The sequence below is a fragment of the Hermetia illucens genome, chromosome 4, assembly GCF_905115235.1.
Source record: "Hermetia illucens chromosome 4, iHerIll2.2.curated.20191125, whole genome shotgun sequence".
Taxonomy (NCBI): Eukaryota; Metazoa; Arthropoda; class Insecta; order Diptera; family Stratiomyidae; genus Hermetia; species Hermetia illucens.
In genome coordinates, this window is record NC_051852.1 from 97,028,000 (window position 1) to 97,048,722 (window position 20,723).

The following is a 20,723-nucleotide window of genomic DNA, read 5'->3' on the forward strand; positions in this document are numbered from 1 at the left end:
TGGGGCGTAGCACCCATTAAAAAATCAAAAAACCAAAAAAAGACTAACGTTCTCGTCCAGGGCAGAGGCAACTCTTCTGACGCTGCCTCACCTCTGCCCTGGCCGCAGCGTGATTGAAAGTGGCAACAGGTTGATCAGGTTTATATCATCGCAAAAATGCGACAAAGTTGCGAATTATATTGAACTAAACCGCCAGTTGTTTTAGCCTAAGCTAGACTAAAGCTGGATAGTTGTTTAGGATATGCGGGATACTAAGTCCACATCCAAAAAGCTATCTGGCCTCCTGACCTACACCATCGCTCCATCTCAGGCAGGGTCTGCCTCGTCTTCTTTTTCTACCATAGATATCGCCATTACAGACTTTTCGGGCCAGATCGCTGATGTTTATTTCATGACTATATTCTAATATAATTTTGCTGTCAGATTTAGTAGCTTCTCTCGCTTTTACGTTGCCACTTCCGCTTCTTTGATTGCTTCCTAAATCTGGTGGTTACTAGTCTTTTGGTTTGTAATATATACACTTTTGTACAAGCAATACTATATAGTAGATTCCACTCATCTCTGATATGTTCTTCTGATACCTTTTAAAAATTGCGACTTCAACATTCTGCTGCGCCATTTTGGAGTGGGTAACGCTCTTTCCTTTCGTCGGGTGTACAGTAGATTGCTGATGGCTGTATAGTAGAGATAGGTAGGAGATGTTTATGATATCACCTTAATGTGTGATATCACATTATCATTACTTCCAAAAGCACTGCCGACATTTGTAGCATTTCAACCTGTCAGTACCACTGAAGTCAAAGCAATCAAACAAATCAAGTCGGATAAAGCAACAGGGCCAGACGACATCGCAGTTAAGTACGGAAGAGCTTGGTTGAATCCCATTCCCATCCCATTCCCATTCCCCCCCCCCCCCCCCCATTCCGTAAACTTATTAATCGAGTTATTGAGGAGGGTAGAACACCATCTGACTGGCCAGAAAGCATGGCCGTTCCAATACGGGAGACGAAAGGCAGTCCAGCAGAATGATCAAATTACCATCCGATCCGATTGCTGTCCCATAAAAGTTTAAATGCATTTTTGACAAACATATTCAGGAGATCGTCGAAATAACAACCAAACCGGGTTTGTCAAGAACTGCGAAACTTCTGACGCAATACACTCTGCATGGTTACTCATGGATTCCGTGAGAAGAATCATCATCTCTAAATAGCATTACTAGATCTAGAGCAAGCGTTTGATTATTTGCCGCATAAACTTATTTGGTATGGTTTGCCTTATGCCAAAGCAACTTGTGCGCTGGGTAAAATTGTTCTACCACGATCCGAAAAGTAAAGTACGAAGTGTGACGGGTATGTCAAGACTTGGCAGAAATGGCATGATCGCCTTATGCAACACGGGCTTAAACTGAATCTGAATAACAAACAATTTTTAACGATTAATCCTAATGAAACAAGCGATATCACTTTCAGTAGCAGTGGCCTGTTCACTGATAAACTGTGTTATGAAATTGCTTCATACACTTGATACGTTGGAAGGTGATTTAAAAGTTTCGCGGCTTCATCCAGATCAGTCATTTGACCCAGCGAAATTGTAAAATCAACCAAGACGAGCCAATCCCGCTTCTGAATGAAACAAGGACTGAAGAAGAAGAAAAAGAGCGCAATCCATCGCAACATCACATTACCGTATCATCGCCATCCAGTAGAGAAGTGTTGATATTGCCGTTGTAATAAATAATGTTTTGTAATGCCCGCTCTGATGTGATATCACATTATAAAACATCACCAATGTTTCTAGTACAAATGGCGATGGCGTTTGAGGTCCGAGCCGATGCCGAATGTTGTGATTTCGTGTACTCTGCTAGTCTAAAAAAGTGATTTAGGGTGCATGTGGATCCAAATTATTTGCTTTAAGTAAATTATTGCAATATTATTGTTTGAGACGTAAACTATTGATTAATGTATCGTTCAATATATCACACGATTCTTCCTAACTATGTGTGTTGTGGTGTTGACTGTTGTTAACTGTCGATGCCGATTCTGGTTTGCAAATCTGTTAGTGTTACGATTGGCTTTTCCCTGGAAAAATTATTTATCCTTTGGTTGTGATAACTTTTGACGATGGGGTCTTTATTTAACACAATGACAGGCAAAGCAATAGAAAATGCGGATTTACGTAAATGTGCCATAAAGATATTTTTATCTACTTGACAAACACGTTGAATTTTTTTCATTTAACTTTGCTTGAGGGTCCATCTTGCACCAAATTTCAGTACTTAGCCCATTTCTCCACTTCGTTCTGTGAAGGTCATAAACTAAGCTACATTTCATTCTAAAAATATTCTCCTATTAGCCCATGTTTCTTAATTAAAATTTCTTTCATAATTAAGACTAAAACCAACATACATGATTTTACGACACCCATCTTGGGTCTGGGAATTTTATGTTTCCTTGGAACCAGAGTGCTATAAAAATTAATTGTTCTTACAATTCAGCTACTCAAGCGCACAGCCTATGACCCGAATGGCGAAGGCGGTCAAACGTACAAACACACAAGATCAAGAAACCTCGCACCTATATAAATGCAAAGAAATGCGGCCTTTATCTGAAAAGTATATATTTGAACGGCGATATGCCCGCCAGAAAAAAATTATATGAATAGGACGGGACGAGCCGGTTGTTTTCTACCTGTCAAAGGACGAATGATCGGCGTATAGACAGCTGGTCCAGGACAGTGTTCTCGGTTCGAAAGGATCATACTGTGCTAGTGATAATACTTGCCTATAAAATTAAACTTTTCTGCTAATGATTTTGGTTCCTCTATTTAAATTAATTTGGGAGTTATTACTTTACCTTATTTCAATTGAAACGGATATTTCATACGCTTTAAATGCACTCTTCAAATGCTACTTTCATCTCAATGCTACCTGATATGAATGAAAATTACTTAAACTGTAAGACGCCTTCCTAAAAGTTGGAGAGAAATTGCTCGTCTTGTCACCCCGATTGCAATATGAGAGCACTGAACTGGAGGGTTGATTATCAACACTACGACCGTACCCTCTTCTCGGCAAGGATTTTCCCTCTACGTGAGTGCTGGGCGACAACTCAGTCGCCATTTTACTCTTAGATAAAGGAGATGAGTGTTTGATAATATTTGTTGGTTATGTTTTGATACAGCGTTTTCATTCTAAATTTTCTAAATTAAAATTGTAGTTTTCGACTAGTTGCTTTAACTGAAGTACGACTAAATCAAAAGTGGATTTAACCTTTGTGCTTTAATAGTGGTTTTTCTTTCTCGTTTTTAGTGGAGTTGCTACGTTAAGTTGCACTGACTCGAGCACAGCGTCAAGTGATGCTTCGGATCCCGGTTCTCCGTATAGCCCGGTCTCATTAGGAGAAGATGCCAATCAATCATCAACGAAAGCAAATATGCCACCGCAAATCTTATCTATCACTCAACAAAACCATCGTGTTCATCATTCTCATCAGCCCCATCATCAGATGACGGCGACGCCTCATCAAACCACGACCCATCGCCAACAGCCCCAAATGCAACATCAGACAACCACGACAGTTCAACATCAGTGGCCTTGGAACGTCTCCTCGAATTGTAGTACGATAAGCAACCATAATAATAATAGCAGCACCAATAATAACAATATTATTGCCAATGCAAGCAACAAATGCAGCAACAATAGTAGTGTAAATAGTGTTTTAAGTGGCAACAGTAACGCCAATGCAAAAAGTAAGCGGATTTCGACGGTAAATCCCAGTGATATCAACGGCACTGCCAAAAAGGTCCGGACGTCTGCCGCATCAGCGGATCGGATACAGCCTCAGTCCGGATTAACTGCCGCAGCTTCGAAAAGACTGAAAGCTCAACAAGAGGATTCACCATCTCAAACAAAAATAACAGGCTATTTTAAGTCGCAGATGAAACCTCTTAAGACGCCCCTGAAATCAGACTTAGGTACATTGGTAGCGAGAGTCGCGACCATAGACGCACAAGCAGTTGTAACTGCCGGAAATCAAGGCGCTTTGGACAAATATTTAAATGCCCCTGCAAACAAAACTTTATCGCCGACACCTCAAGTTGGCTTAAAAGACGAAAAGGATCATCCAATTAGCCAACGCAAATCAGTTGCCATCAAGAAAGACTTCATAGATCTGCCACCGTTAACACAAACAATGCCACCTTCCCTGAAAAAGCTCGAACGGAAACCTGCCAAGGTTGCACAAGTAGCACCGATTTCTCGCAAAACTGTCATAGCGCAGCAGCTCAAATCACCAAAGAAACATATTGCAATAGCCCCACGAACCACGGAAATGAATCAATCTCAGTCCCAAAAACCACCGACAACCAATGCCTTCCAAATCGACCAAACAAAGATTTCACAGCCGACGGTCTTGCTGACTGCAATTCGGATACCACCGCAGACTCCAACGCAAACTCAGCAACAACTTAACACATCGGGAGCGGTGTCTCAACAAGTGTCAACAAAAGCTCCTCCCCTAACTCCCACGAAGATGGGCTCAATGCTTCAGATTCCCGTTGTGCCAAACCTTGTTCAAATTCCAAACCTCCTCACAACCACTAATGGGGCAAACTTAGTAGTCAACAACGGACAACTTGCTAGAATGGGGAATGGTGGTCAATATTTCCTAAATGGAACAGTGCTAAAACTTCAACAAATCCCTAACGGCCACTCAACGAACTTGAGTACCACCAACGGTGTTTTGACAATGGATTCGTCCGCGCTGCAAGGAAATATTTTGCTTAAATCACCCGCTGCGATCTCTCAAACAATTCCTACGGTCACCTCTTCAAGTCCACAAAAGACCTCAACATTGGCTATCCCGCAGCCGATCGTGACGCAACCTTCGGTGAATGGTAATGGATGTCATCAGGCATTCATTACAACAACGAACCAGAGGATACCAACTCAATCTGTTCTAATGGCCACCTCTTCTGGATGGTACGTGCTAAATCAACCAACCGCCGATCCGATTTCAAACAACATTCCGCACCAACCTACAATAACTACTGCGATGGTGTGTAAATCGACAAGGGCAGCAGTTACCTCATTAACAAACACAATTTGTCCTCCTGTGCCCCCACTGGTGACTTTGGCCAGCAAACTTGAAACAACGCCGACGCCAGGACCCAAAATTTTAACTTCGGCTACACCTACAACCACACCTCCTTCTGCCGACCTGAAAAGCAAAACACCGAGCCACATAGATGTCATTGAACCGGATAAACCTCTGACAGTAGAATGTCCTCCACTCGATCCTCCTCTGGATGACTGTGGCCCCACCGTGATTCTAAACCACGCAAAACTTGAATCACCGAAAATCGTGCCGAGTTTAACAAAATCCCTGTCATCGCCTGCAATCATTGCTGCTGATAAAATTGGGGATGTGGACATCCCCACTCCATCGACAACCCCAAAATGTGCTATAAGCCCAATTCTTTCACAGCCAAAGACAATACGCTTCCCGGTTCCTTCCGGTTGTGAGGCAGGGTACCGTTTTGGTCCGAAAGGCATAAGACGTCCTGATGGAGTTTGCTATTGGGATAAGTGTAGTGAAAAATACGATACAAACTCAAAACTACTTGACCACCTCCAAACTCAACACGTAAACACACAGTCGGGACCGTTTTCATGCCTGTGGTCTGGATGTAAGGTGCGGGGACGAGAATCATGCTCGAGACGTTGGCTGGAAAGGCATGTGCTGTCGCATGGTGGCACAAAACCATTCAAATGTATAGTAGATGGATGTGGGCTTCGACTTGGTTCGCAAGTAGGTATTTTTTTGTTTTGTTGGTATTGTTTTTGTTTAACGAAAATCCTTTCTCTTTGTTTTCATTCCGTTCGTGCGTTTATTCACCATGGAAGCTTGCACTGCAAAAACATGTCAATGGACACTTTAATGCCACCGAAAATAAAGACAATCCAAGCAAGAGAGCATCAGATCCGCCTGTTCCTAAACAGTTGAGGAAGAATGGTAAAAAGTTGAGGTATAGGCGTCAGCCCTTTTCAGGTAAGAGTAATAATTATTAATTTGTCATTATCGTACTCCGTTTGATATATATATTTTTTGGGATATATGGATACATTTTGTGGGTGTAAAACAGTGTTGTCAAGAAGTTTTCGGTTGCTTAATTCACAAAATACATTACACTCTAAAGTAGTTGAGATGGTTCTTTTCAAGGCAAGAGTGGCTTTAAGAGTTAGATAAAAATATATCTCATTTATAAAATTAATAAAACTCTCGACCTTCTTTTTTGCCATAGCCTTTTCGAATGATCTTCGATGTTGTAAGAATATTGTCCTTAAGACTACCCATTCAAATAGTTTTCGTCACGATGCCTGGTTTAAATAGAATGTAGCGTTTTTTCTCTAACTAATATTGCTTACTCTTGTTGTCCAAAGAAACTCTCAGAATTTACTGGCTAAGTTATTTTTTTTTGCCGTTTACCCTCTGTCTTTTCATGTTTGTATTTCACAAAACGAAACTTACTCTCTCTACCCAAAATACATTGTCCCTGCTGGCAAACTCCGAGAGTCAGCCATGAGAACATTGATTTGATGTCAGTTTCAAATCACGAAGGACGTTTGGTGTGGGCAAAAAAAAGATTTTAATCACTTAGCGCTAGGTTCGCACTCTGAAGTGGACCCATATGCACGTCTCCAACCAAAATCGTTGAGCTTACATCGGGATTTTCTGGGCATATGAAGCCTGGCGTTGCTCCGATGAAACACATGTCTTTTCTATTAGCTAATTTTGGTCGCTTTTGGTCCAATGCTGCATAGTAGATAATGGCTTTACAATTCCACCTTACACACAGCGAAGACTTAGTGACCAGTATGACTCGTTTGATCATTCTATCTGGATCACTTCCCCTTGACATTCTCGTGTACAACTCTTTCTTCATCGCCAGTCACCATCCGTTTCAAAAATGGTCTCATTTCGTTTCTTTTGGCCCTGGATTCGCAGATGAAAATAAGTTCCCTATGGGTTTTTGGGGCAGCTTATGCCACGCTGAAACCTGAAATTTCTTTATGAAGCCAAACTTACGTAAATGTTCAGATCTTGGACACGACAGCTCACATGCTGGTCTATCATACGCAAACATCATTTCCACGATTTTACTAGCATTCTGTGATATCGAATTATTGAAACTGAATCAAGGAAACCTAAATTGCGGGTAAATGATTGCTACAGTAGCGGGACCATATACTACATTTAAAGTTTTTCAGTTCAGCTTCCTGACTCTCATTTTCGCCTTTTTTGAAACAAAGTTTTCTCTTGACTCACCTTACGACTGCATCCAATGAACACAACAGTAATAAAAGATTCACGTTGTTTATGACTTCCCCTCTACAAGAAGTATAAGTATATCGTGGAATATATGTCTCTGGTGTGATATTTTGACAAAATAAAGGATTTTTGCCCCAACTTTATAATAAGATTTACTGCAACCGTAGAGGCTTCTACACGCAGTAAGTAAAACTATATAACTACAGAGCTACTGGCGTATTCCTTGCGACTTGCAAAACGGGTACCACTATGCGTTCATATAACTCTCCGCCCAGCATAGAGAAATCTCAAATGTAAGAGAAGCATGCGTGCGAGTTTTATCATCTCCCACAAACTTGGTGATATCTATCAATGCGTTAAATGCGTAAGTCAATGACTCATCAAAAATATTACAACATGCGCCTTATTTTCCTTTTATCGTCACTGATTGGTATATTATAAGCCTTGCTATTATACAAGCTAAACAATCATTCATTCAATTTGATCCTTGACTTGAAACGTATTAATGTCACAATATTTGTATCTATTGAAATGTGAATACGCTAAAATGATATACTTCTGGTAATTATCAGGTAGGCAGGCCCCTTCAAATTAATTGATTCTATGTATGTAGAAAATCTTCTTTTGTTAGCTATAATCATCTCCAGCCGGCGCTCTTAACACTTAGTCCTGCGATAATTTTCCTGGCTTGCATTTTCCCTAGAGATCCTAAAACTTAAAAGCGTTGATTGTCTCGAAAAAATGGTTGTTTCCCTGAAGGTGGAGTGTATTTGCAGGAGTTGAGTACACAACCAACCAATTTTATTCTACCAGACTGTTGATGTTAGTGACGTTATTTCCAGGCATGGTGGTAGACAACTCTTTGTAAAGAGCAACGCGCCAGCCAATTCTACATGATACATTTGTAGTTTCAGTTTTCTGCCAATATTCCGTCCATTGTTGTTCGCCATGTAGTTTTACAACACTCACTAGCCAGCCTTCAGACTGGAACTCACTATTCGTTGCATACTGACAACTTGTACACAGCACTACAATCCTGTAACATCGAATCAATTGGAGTATATTGGAAGCAACTTTAGCATGTGGATATGAACTGCTCCTCCAAGTAGAAGCAAAATTATCTTTGCAAAAGATGGGGGGAAAGTGGGGTCTCTAAAAAGCTGCTGTTTCCATTTATTCGTAAACCCTAGGAGTGGGAGATCTGTCGCAGTTAGTGAAAGAAAGGCGTGATCGTTAAGATTTCGAAAAAGCCCGATAATGGTGTTTGCGAGGAGATTATTTCGCAGTCGTAAAGATGATAGCTAAATTGCCCGGGAACACATTGAAGAACACTTCGGCAGCTTAATCAACGAGAGAATAGCCCATCTTTACCAACCACATTAATACCCTTCAGATCATTGTGGAACAGTGTGCGGAGTTTAGATGTCCGTTTTACCTGATCTACATCGATTCCTAGAAAGCTTTCGATGCCAACGGGGAGTGGATCTGGAATAAAGAGTGGCTATGCACGTACTACATCGAGATAAAATCTCCTTGAACTTTGAAATGCCTATCGAAGTCCGCCAGTGTTTCCTTTTGCCACCGACACTATTGCTCCTTGGCATCGGTAACATTTTTACTGTTGGCTGGAGGACGTGGAGGGATTGAATAGATCATATCATCTTTCTTCAAACCCTCGGCAATGTTGATGAGATCGGCCTGCTCCTTCACCGAGTCATGGCCCTTGGCCAAGTGGTTATAAATTTGGAAAAGAAAGCAAGCTGGTTCGGCCTGAAGATAAATACTGCCAAAACCATATCTGACTCGATATCGCACTCTTCCTATCTGAATTAATGGGCAAAACATCGAAAGCGGCGGCGAAGCGTTGTAGCACATGAAAAATGACCGTCAATCTTACACTGAACCTCCAAGTTGCGGACATGTTGATCAAAAGGCGGAAGTTGCTGTTGATGAACAACTTTATTACCGTTTACACTCTGCAGTGGAACCTACACAACATAACAAGTCTGTTGAACAGTTCCAGTTGTTCCTAATTTTTCACCATTTCTAAGGCAAGTTCTGCAGATAGTTTGTTCTTCTTCCAAATAGAATACCCACTAATCGTTATTGTAAATCCAGTTTATGTCTGTACTTGAGAAATAAAATAAGGATCAGATTCCAGTTTATTTTCTCTGATTCAAAAGATATTAAACGACAATATGAAAGTAAAAACATCGCCTTCGTAACGCAATTGACCAGAATCACATACAATTTTAAAGTCATGCGCAAACGGACACATCCGATGGTAAAGGATGCTTTCCACAAGTACCCAATGTCAACTAAAGGAGGATGGCCATTAGCACAACCTTGCACAAATATTGTAATGAAAAACTCCCTACACTGTACTCAATGCACAGCTATTAAATTTCATCCGAGAATAACATACTTTGATAAGATGTTAGGACTGAGGTTTTTACTAAAAGGTCCACATTTGCATTTTATTTTCATCTGATCGTGGATGCTATATGCGAGCTTCGTTTATAGTTTGTGTCGATACTATTTGTGACCTACATTTTATGCATCTTGATAATCGCGCTTTTCAAGGAACTACCGCGAACTAAAATAGTTTGGACGGCCCGGTAACTGCAAGGTAAAGGGCGCAGTTTTGATTCTAAATCTTATTAATTCATTCGATATTGTGGAAAAAAAGCCAGACAATTTCGATAAAATCTCAGACGCTCAAATTCTTTTGTCTTTGTCTTTTAGAGTTCGTTGTTTTTTGCTTCAAAAGATAGATAATAAAATGATTAATTAATTCATTGGGAATAAAGAAATGATGAATTATAGATTCCGTTTTCGTCGCTAGTGAAGTTTCTGGTTTGGCTAGTATATCCATAGCGGGAATAGGAGAAAGGAAACAAGTTGTTCCCGAAATACTAGCATTATGTATGGAAAATAAAAAACTCACTAGCGACGGAAACGAAGCCTTTCATTGCAGTACTTTGCTGTCTTCGCTAGAAGCATCGAAGATACAGATCATTGGGACTATTTTGCAAAAAGACAAATTCCAGTTTTCCATGTATGACAATTTCTAGTTTCTAGCATATATCGCTCCCGTTGAAGCTTTCTTGCAGTATGTACCTCTTTTCTTGCAACTTACAAGCTAGGATCGCATGAGTACTGAATTACGTTCAGAAGGCTAAGCATCCTTCTTTCTCTTCATTTTTGCCTTATGATTCACCTTACCTCGTTTGATCTCTCTTTTTGTTCCTTAGCATACATTCGTCTCCGTTGGAGCTATTATTGATGCAGTCAATCTCTGGTTTTCGTTTTCCTGGTTGATTGCCGTTATTAACCCTAAATTATCCACTGATAGATACTACGTGAATTCTTAGTGCTGCTACCCATTTGAGGAATCATAATATCAAACTTGTTTTAAAATTGGCTTAGATTTTTGGAATGCGAATTGGCATTTGCAACGCTCGCCATGGACAGCCATGATAACCCCGAAAAGTACTTCTCTAGAAGGAAATGATTCTATTCTATAAAGGTTTTCTCTGTTCTTATTAATACTTTAATTTCATTAAGTATACCGCTTAGTTTACAATTATTAATAACAAAAGTATTCCAAATATTTTCTTAAAAACCAATGTCTCGAGTTACATGGCTTCATTGGGAATGAATTAGGAATCATATCTCGTTTCTTAACTCTTTCCGTTGCGATAGTTCTTCCAACTCGATTAAGGTTTATTTTTCGAATCGGCATGAATATTTTAATTTAGAATAGAGTGAACTAATAACAAAGCAGGAAAGTATTTTTGAAGTAAATTTATTGGCGTATAAAGCATTTTCTCGGGGATAAAATTATGAATTATCCTTCCTTATTGGAATGATTTGAAACAAAGCTCTAATTGATCCATAATATTACTTGTATCGTACTAGTGCTCTAGATCTGCACAACCTTTGACCAAAGTAGTTGAACAAAGCTTGATGTTCATAAATCATAAATATATTCGCTTTGTAAAATACGAGCAATATTCCAATTGATGTCAGAGAATGCAGGATTTTATGTTTCTCGGTGCCCCAGTTTTCTAAGGCGAAAGTAAAATTTTCTGGGATCAATTATTAGTTGATCTTCTACATTGATTATCATTTTCTGATACTAATAATTTCATGTGTGTCAACCTGTATGTTTAATAAAAAAATCCAGTAGCAAACTACCGCTCGGAAAACAGCGAATATCTATTCTTATTCTAAGCCACATATCAGGCAACTATTTTAAATTTATTAAGAATCATGATCATTTTCAATATTTTAATTTTCATGTAATATGTAATAGTTTTGTTTTCGCTGCACAGAGGCCAAAAGTCTTACACATATGCCTACAGAGAACGTCCAAATTAGGGATGAATTCTCACCCATTGAAATATCTCCTTATTTCTGTCCCACGAGATCACCATTTGGGTATTACTTCGTAAGAGAATCCACTCAGCTCTTTGGATTTCTGCAACTTTTTCCATATTTTTAGAATTACTCATATAGCTGCAAACCAGTTTTTTTCTAACATTTCTTTCCAACTATATTCTGTTCTGCTTCGACATTTCATCGAGATTCTTCTTTTCTTCTCTCTTCTCCTTGAAGTCATATCTAGGAAAATCATCCAGTTTTCAACAGTAAAATATTTCCTAAAGCACGCATTCAGTAGCAAAAATAAAGCCTGCAACGCTTCCTGCCTGGTCCACAATAATACTTAATGACCGTGCCATCTCTCTCATAAGCTAATACCCTTGACAACATTCAGAACGAATTTGCTTCAAATGGTATTCTATCATGCTCCATATTATGCCTGGCTTGCATATCGAGCGAAGTTATGGTGTTTCCCCGATATTTAATTAAACACGGAATATTTTTCTTTTTGATATGCTTAGGAGCTGATAGTGAATAGGTCGGGAGTAATCCCCACCAGCCCCATGGGCCCTCGTTATCTTCGATTTGCTGACATGTTTCCCATAGTTCGTTTACCGTGACTGGATCTACCATGGACTCCATCATATGCCCTTTGCTCATATTGTGGTGAAGAAAAAGAAACAAGAAAGAAGAAAATCGTCAACGCAATGCTTAAGTACAAATGTGAATTCCATTGTAGATTTTACATGTTTTCTCGACATCCCCGATTAACGCATCTAATTCTACCAGGGCACATCAACTAGCAATTAATGCTGTTTCAAAGACCCATACGGCATCCATCCATGATCTTTAAGCTATGTTTTCTCGTTCAGTATCCCCATCTGTAGATATGTATTTCGGTCACCGTTGTCCTTACGAAACCCGGTTAAACGTGCCCAAGGACTTTTTAGGAGCTCTATTTTGGATACTTATTTACTGCTGTTAAGCCCGTTGAGTCTCTGATCTAGATATTACTTTCGTAATCGGGACATGGCTCATTGATTGTGATTTTTATATTTTCAAAGTTGAAGCTCTGCAAGACTAAACCATTGCGTTGTTTAAAATTGTGAAGATTAATTCGTATCAACCTCAGCTACGTTTTAAGATAAAGGTCAATTCGCTGATGATCTCGCCTTTCCTTTGTGTAGAATGCTATTTAGGCCGGCCTTACAAATTTGTTTTGTATTTTCGTACTATTTAAATTTCTTTTACCTCTAGATGTGATCATTTTATCAACAGAATCGAAACATCTTTAGTATCGCTTTAAGAGCACTTTCTTCCTGAGTAGGCAGGTAACTCACTCTTCCTATGCCAATAATCTGAACGCTACTAATAGACTGGCAATTTTAAGCTATGTCCCGCCTTACGCCTTACGCAGAGTTTTTATTGCTCGATACCCTTTTTTGAAGCCTCGCAAATCCCCCCGTCTCGTGATAGTCTGGTGGCTATTCTTGTATTCGATAATGATCTCCTCGTCATCTGATATCTGCCTGGTCTCAAAACAATAAATGGTTTAAAATCCTAGTGGCATGCGCTATGTCAGGACGGGTCGCGACTGATAAATACATGAGCTCTCTGTACGGCCACCTTTCTTCATCTTCCACGGTCCAAGCATCTGGGTCAAGTGGCATGATGATATTCTGAATCAATTCAACATGTCTAAGATTTATCCTCGCTGCCTCATGGTGATTGTTTTACGCATCACGAGAAAGAGTCATTGATGTGAAATGATTTTCTCAAGAATTTGTAGAATTCATCGATTCTACGACGTTTTCCTGAGAGCGCAACAAGGTCATCAACGTAGTCGATGATTATAAGCAAATCGTCGCCTTCACCGTTCACATAAACGCTCGCAAGGCTAAAACTAGATTCTACCAAAAAATTTGTGACAATTCGTTCGGACGCTGATATCAATAACTCCCAGCTTGTATTAATCCATGCAACGACATTCTGTTCGCTGAAATTAGCTCCGACATATTCCCAGCCTTATCGATAATGTCCTCCTCCAAAAAGGATCTTTAATAATTTTTTCAATGTATTCTGAGACTTCTCTATGAGCTTCCTCTTCGCTAAAACCGTTCATAAAAGCGATGGAGACCTCAAACTATCATATGTGCAACCCAAGTTGTGCCGCGAGAGACATGGCAAGAAGAATAGTGCTAAAACGCCCCACAGGGGTGTAGGTCCTGCCATAATCCATTCCAAGTTTGGAAAAATTTCATTGCGACTGAAATTTGTTTATTTATAAAGCCAACAGCGGCATATTTATCGCCGTTTTTTAATACCTAACAAAATTCGTCAGCCATCGCCTACATCCATTGGTTTCTTTCCGGGTCTGAGATTGCGGAATTGTTTAACTGGAATCTCCGCCGTGGATGTATTATCTGGGTCATCCTCGAATTCCTTTTTGGTAGCAGGCTGCTTCTTTAGTCTACCTGGTTTTCCTGTCAGAATTTTTTCGGTCTTTCCCGTTTTACGTTTCATCAAAGTCACAACTTGTTACAAGTTGGAACCGCATCTGAAATTATAGCTGAACCCCCATCAAGGGGCCACTCTGAGTATCGTCAAAGATGGCCCATCATCCGTGTGGACTTTTGTCAAATCCAATGTCAAATCAAATACTCCGTTTTAGTACTTTCCTTGTGTAAATTTGTGTTCTTGTGCCCATGTCATTCGAGCGAATAGAAAGCAATCTTATTAATTGGAGCAGATTTCGCTTTGGAGGGTCGAATTCGTCTTCTTTTTTTTCAGTCTTTATCCCGTTCGCAAGTGGGGTCGGCATGTCGTGATCAGTTGCGCCAATTTGTTCTATCAAAGGTTTGATTTGGATGCAGTCGCGAGGCTTTCAACTCCCCACTCAGCGTATTAAGCCACCGTCGTTTTGGCCAGCCATTCGGTCGCTTACCATTAATTTCGATGTTCAGACCAATCTTGGCAAGTGAAGTCTCGTTAGCCCAATGACACGATGATACCATCGAAAACGCCTCTCTCACAATTTTTCCACGATCGATGCAACTCTATAACGATCGCGGATATTCTCATTTCGGATGTAATCAGAACGCGTCACGCCACTAGTCCAACGCAACATCTTCATTTCCATTACCGTGAGCGTCGTTCGCTGTGTTATAGCCTGCCAATGCTAAGGAACATAGAGGGCGACATTGCGGTGACTTTTAAATGTTAGACGTTCATTGATATGTCGAACACACAGAACACCAGCAATTTCATAACACAGTTATCCATTGGCTGATAGCATATACTCGAGATATTTAAATCATTTAATTTTGGGCAGATCGCTGCCACTGACAATGATAGTGGCTGTGTCTTGGGGATCGGTCGTCAAATTTCTGTTTTATTCAGAGTCAATATGAGACCATAGTACACGGTCAGCTGCTTTCTCCAGATTCAGAAATGCAATAGAAAAAGGGCGATGCTTCTCACGCAGCGTGTACTGTGCCAGTAGTTCCACAGTTCCTGACAAACTCCGCTTGATTCAGAAGAGAACGATTCGCGAATACAGTTGTCAAGAATGCGTTCAAAAATCTTCATGGTATAGGACAGCAACCTGATCGGACGATAATTTGAACATTCTCTGAACTATCTTTCCTTTTCCATATAGGAACTACCTTTCTTGCCCCCTCTTGCTTACTTTCGGCCAGATGGCATTCTATCTTCCTTTGTTTGCTAGTAGAGTAATATTGTCGAAAGTAGGTCTTTTATTGACACTTCCATACCTGTAAGTCTATCAACGCTCATACGTTGAAGCACTATTTGTTTCAGGAGGTCAGCTTTCCTTGCAGCGGTTTTTGATTGTTACACGTTTTCCAACTTTTGAGAAAGTTCTTTCGACGTCGTGCATTCTTTTAACGGCTAAAATTCGGCTGAAGATATTCCGAGAGACATGTCCGATGTAGCTTTTGCTAACTCCAAGTTCCCATTTCCTTATGGCGTCGCGTTTGCATTATTCTCGGCTAGTTCAGGTTTCACACCACTTGCATGGTTCCACGCATCATTTTTGGACCATGATTTTATTCATTTTGTTCGAAAGCATTAGCAACCTCACTTAACTTGAACAGTAGCGTCCCTCACATGTCATTCTACAAAACTTCTCGTGTTCAAAGCGTAGGTCCGCACCAGCGTGGTAGATAAACACGCGACTTAAATTTGGACATTAAAACAGAAACGACATAATGGCTCGACTGGGCGCGTGGAGCAACTACCAACCTGTCAAAATTTCCGTTTCCCCGAAAAGTGCTTGCAAACCCCGCGAGGGAACCTCAAAACCGCGTACATAACGATTATGAAGATTGCCATCAAACAGATTACCAATCCCAAGAGCTCCATGACTTCCGTCAATGCCACTGCCACCGCCGCGGGCGAATTCGATGAAGACGGAGAATTTGGATTCTTCCACAGATCATCAGAAAAATAAATGATGGCATGTCGAAATCCCATAGACACTAGTTGATAGAAGCTTTAAGTCTTTTGAGTAGAACGTGCTGCTTCCATATAGCAGCAGGGAGAGAGCATTGGCGCGGAGCAGTCATTCCCTCAACGCTGTCTTAGCCTTCATAAATTTTCAAAAAAAGGGCTGTGAAGACTCCTGTTTAAAATTCCTTCATTAAATCTGGCTGCTTTGTTCTGCTTTGTATAGCTGAGTAAAATTAACTAAACAACTTTTTACCAATGTCGAGAAGACCCAATTAATGATCAATAATGCCGAATCCCCAGCGGCCCAATTGGTACCCGAATAAAGATTCGATTTGCTCGCACGGATTCCAGGAAAGTCTCTAAGACCAGCCCTTCACGAGCAGTTTTTCAGAATGACGAAATTATGACAAACTCATCATTTATGGCAATGGTTGATGGACATTTTTAGAAGTTGTATTTTGGCCCAGTTATTTACGGTTACTTAACTTTTCGTTTTTGCTAATATTTGACCCTTTCATAGAAAGTGGAGTATTATTAAATCGAGAAAAAAAATAATTTTCAGTGCTCATTGTTTTTAGTTCACCCAATTGATAGCCTCAGTCAAATTTGAAAAATGAATTTCCCTTTTCACCGCATTATTTTTTGCACTTGTTAGTAAAATTTTGGTTTCGGAAAGAGTTAAGAAGATACGATATCAGCAGCATTAGTACCGTGATCTAGTCATGAAGGAGATAAATTACGATCAGTAGGAGGTTATAATCAACCAATTTAAAAGTGTTTTTAGACTTAAACCAAAAATGATGAAATTAGAATTTATTTGACATGCATTATTTCATATAATTTTTTCAAAAAACAATGTTTTGCCGAATTGTTCCAGCATCATTAGAAATGAACTTAAAATCATTTCCTTGATTTTGTTTAAAAAACGCATCTTGGATTTAAGATTCTAAGGAAGGGCTCTAATGAACTTGATATTCAATTATTTAATCTGATTATGTCGGGGAAATTAGGGGAAACATTGAATTTTTGAAAAGTTATATGGAATGCGTGAGGATTTCACAAATTTTGTTCTAGGCCTGAGAAAACTTTTAAATTCTTTGGAATTGATTTTGAAGGCAGATAATTATGCTGTTTACTCTATTCCATACTTTTTAATAATTAAACATATTCAATACGTGCTAGGATTGATTGATCTCGAAAAGAAGGATAGCACTTGTAAAAGAACTTCTTATGCATCTGGGCCGTGAGTATAAGAAGGAGAGTCGTTGTGCCCAAAACGATGTAGATATCGGCGTTTGCTCATCATGCCCTGTAATATTCAAGTCATTAATGAATTTTATATTTTTACAGCTCGAATGTTCGACTTCTTTGATACGGGTATCATGGAGGGTCTTCAGCATCGCTTACTAGTGACGGGTTCCTTGGCCACTGGTTCAAAAGGTTCAATAACATTCCAAGGACGAACGATGGCGCGCAGAACGAACTCTTCAGGAATAACTGAGCTTTACGTTAAATGGAGTCCGAGTGAAATGTAAGTTTTCACTTTTGTTGCAGGAAATAACTTTTTACACACACCGTATTTTTTACCCTTAATAACAACTGTTTCATATTTCATTATTTCTATCCGGAACAGTATGCCAGACGAATGGGTTCCCGAATCAAAAGGAGCCTTAAGCAAAACAATCACAATACAGTCGATGCAGTACCAGGAACGCTTGGCTCTCCAAAAATATCTGCACATCACAAGTCACAAGAGTGATACAAGCATAAAGACGGTTTCGCGAATATTCCCAAGCGCAGCGTCAAATTTATCGTCATTATTAGGTAGCAGTGAGGGCAACAACGTGACAACAACAACAACAGCGTCGTGCGGAAGAAAACAATCACGTAAACCGCCTAAGAGGAATCAACTTCAGCCATCGTGACATTAAGCGAACTATTGTTAGTATTTTTTAGATTTTTTATCATAACTTAAACGTAAAACATTTTTATTATAATTCGAATAGGGAGAAATTATTAAAGTAAGAGAAAAAGCGACTAAAATAGTTGTAAAGTAAAAAAACTGAACAAATCTTCGAAATCGTGTTGAAGTTTGAACGCAATGTATCCAATATTGCAAGAGTTCAGTTGATTACTTCTTTACTTAGTCTTCATTTGATTCTGAATATTTTCTGTGCGTCGTATGCATTGTGAATAGTAAATTTTATTTAAATATTAATTGTACGTAAACGAATTCTTTCGTTTTATAATGGAAAACGACAAAAATAAACTAAACAGAAGACAAAACTCTTGGTCGTATAGTTTTTTCTCTTCCAGGAGATTTAAATTTATTATTGTAGGAAAATATAAAAAAATATTGCCATCTTTGTAAAAATTGCAAACAAGAGAAAAGAAAGGAAAAATCCCACTGAATCGGGAAAATATCGTAGGCGAATAAATGTTAGTTTAATATGAGAATAATTTTAGAAATAAAATAACAAAAAAGAATCAGAAAAAAAAAATATTTTTGGAAATGAATAAGAGAAAAAGTTAACGGATCGGAAATTCTGCACCAAAAATGCAATATGAATTGTGTAATTCTTAATTTTACTCTCTGAAAAGCGAATGACTGCTTTGATATATCTCCTGAGATTAGCGTCACGAAGTCAAGTTTGCTTTTTCTTTTCTGCTTTTCCATACTTCCACAAGTTCTTTCTTGGTTAGCTAATGTCCTGTATGCTTTTGGAAATGATGCATTTAAGCCATGCATAAATTATATTATGTATAAGTCATAATTGTAAAAACATTGAACGAAAAATTGGAAAAGACTAGCAACGTTACTACGCTACTGCATTCTATCTTGGGCTTCTTCGATTTAGGTAAATGTAATAGGTCATTTTCGGATTTTAAGAAATATATGAAACTTAAGTGAGAAAATATTAAGTAGCTTGAGATAAAGTTAGTTATGGAAATTTGGAAAGATTAATTCTTTATTTGGAATAAGTATTTGATTCAATCACATGTGTTCAAAGTGTGCTAATCAGAAATGAAAACTGAGTGGTAGGAGATTTTGTTTGGAGCGGGAAAAGTCGAAGGTTTGTTGAGGAACTCAAACTACTTAATGCTAATTTACGTGTTGGAACAGCTAAACAGAAATAACTTTCAATTACGGCGAAGACTCCTTCAATTGTATGATTTCTTCGTGGTTAATACTGCCAACTAACCATTTGATTATATTGACGTCTACCTTGAATTTCTGTTGTCAAAGGATATCAGGTTCAATATATCTGATGACCATATGGATATCTGATGACCATTAAATGTTCGAAAACTCAACAAACTTTCTCTTTAAATGGAAATCTGTCTACTGCAAATATACATAAATTTAATATTATTAAAACGTACTCTTTCTGTCACTGCCAAAAAATAGTTGAAGGTGCTTTTTATTTTATTACGACTTATCTTCATTTGTTTGATTTTGTACGACCCGCAAAACAAACAATGTTTGCACTAATTATGAAAGTTCTTGAATGATTGAGTTTTAATTTAAGCGAAACTGAAGTGATCTCCAAAAATGTCGATTCATATTTGCTACAAAGGAAAGATCGGTGTCAAGAATAACTGACCATACGATATGCTCAACAATTATACAAAAAAATGGAAACGTCGAAGAACCGAAAAATACAACTTTCCATCAAATATAAAAATTATGAATGTAGCGAAATTTTTTAGAGCGTAAGAAATACGAGACGGATTTTTCTTCTTTCTAAAATAAAAACTAAAGAGAAAGCAACAAGTTTTTGGATAGAAACGAATTTAGTACAAATATATGCTTGGAATAAATGTAAACAAAATGTACAAACATTTAATTGGATTTAAAAACGTTCGAGTAGTAGTTGGTTTCTTTTTCTCAAAAATATATATATTTAATAAACGGGCCATTTTCTATTGACAGTTTATACCAATTAGGTCTAATGTAAAATTTCAGAAAGAAGTCTAATGTATATGGGCATGTATTTTTCATGCCAAAGTATCGAATGGGTCAAAAGGAGGAAATAACTGTTCCCGAATTAATAATAAATTCAAGATTGAGACAAGTAATTTATTTGCAATAAATACAATGTGAATAAACAAATTGATTTTGTTTCATGGCTTTCAATAAGAACACGTTTCAGGGTGTAAACTAAACAAACCGAGTCAAATCGAAAATATTTTTTACCACTCGGAATAGAATTGTGAATTTCAATTGAAGCATTGACTTATCCGCGTCGAATGTTCAGTGGGTTTCCATGCTTTGCTAAAATCGCGAGGTTAGTATGAAAAGAGAAATTTTCCAGATGAAACTACAAACTAGTTAAAGCTAGTGAAATAACACCCCAAATACGTGCGAATAAGTGAGCGTTTGCCTATCATTCTACCGTAATTCATACATTTGCATAGAAAACCGTTGCGGGTTTGTTAAACGGTTTCAGTGAAAAATCATTTATGAAAAATACAATGTCATATACGTTAGATGAAATATTTTGTTAAATTTTACTAGGCTTTAAAATTGTTAAC

The 20,723-nt window shown here is 38.6% G+C and overlaps 1 protein-coding gene across 2 annotated transcripts in view; it reads left to right on the plus strand.

Annotated features, from left to right (window-relative positions):
- The window catches only part of LOC119654351 (zinc finger protein jing), a 296,569-nt gene extending 276,259 nt beyond the window's left edge, over positions 1-20,310 (plus strand). Inside the window, exons 2-6 of one of the 2 annotated variants that reach the window (XM_038059695.1) lie at positions 3,311-5,810; positions 5,906-6,050; positions 17,538-17,718; positions 17,821-18,128; positions 18,194-20,310. In XM_038059695.1, coding sequence (XP_037915623.1) covers positions 3,311-5,810; positions 5,906-6,050; positions 17,538-17,718; positions 17,821-18,112 — 3,118 coding nt within the window. In that variant the 3' untranslated portion in view covers positions 18,113-18,128; positions 18,194-20,310. Of the gene's footprint in view, positions 1-3,310; positions 5,811-5,905; positions 6,051-17,537; positions 17,719-17,820 lie in introns of both variants that reach the window. The other variant, XM_038059694.1, reaches the window with a different exon arrangement.
- Positions 20,311-20,723: the final 413 nt, after the last annotated feature.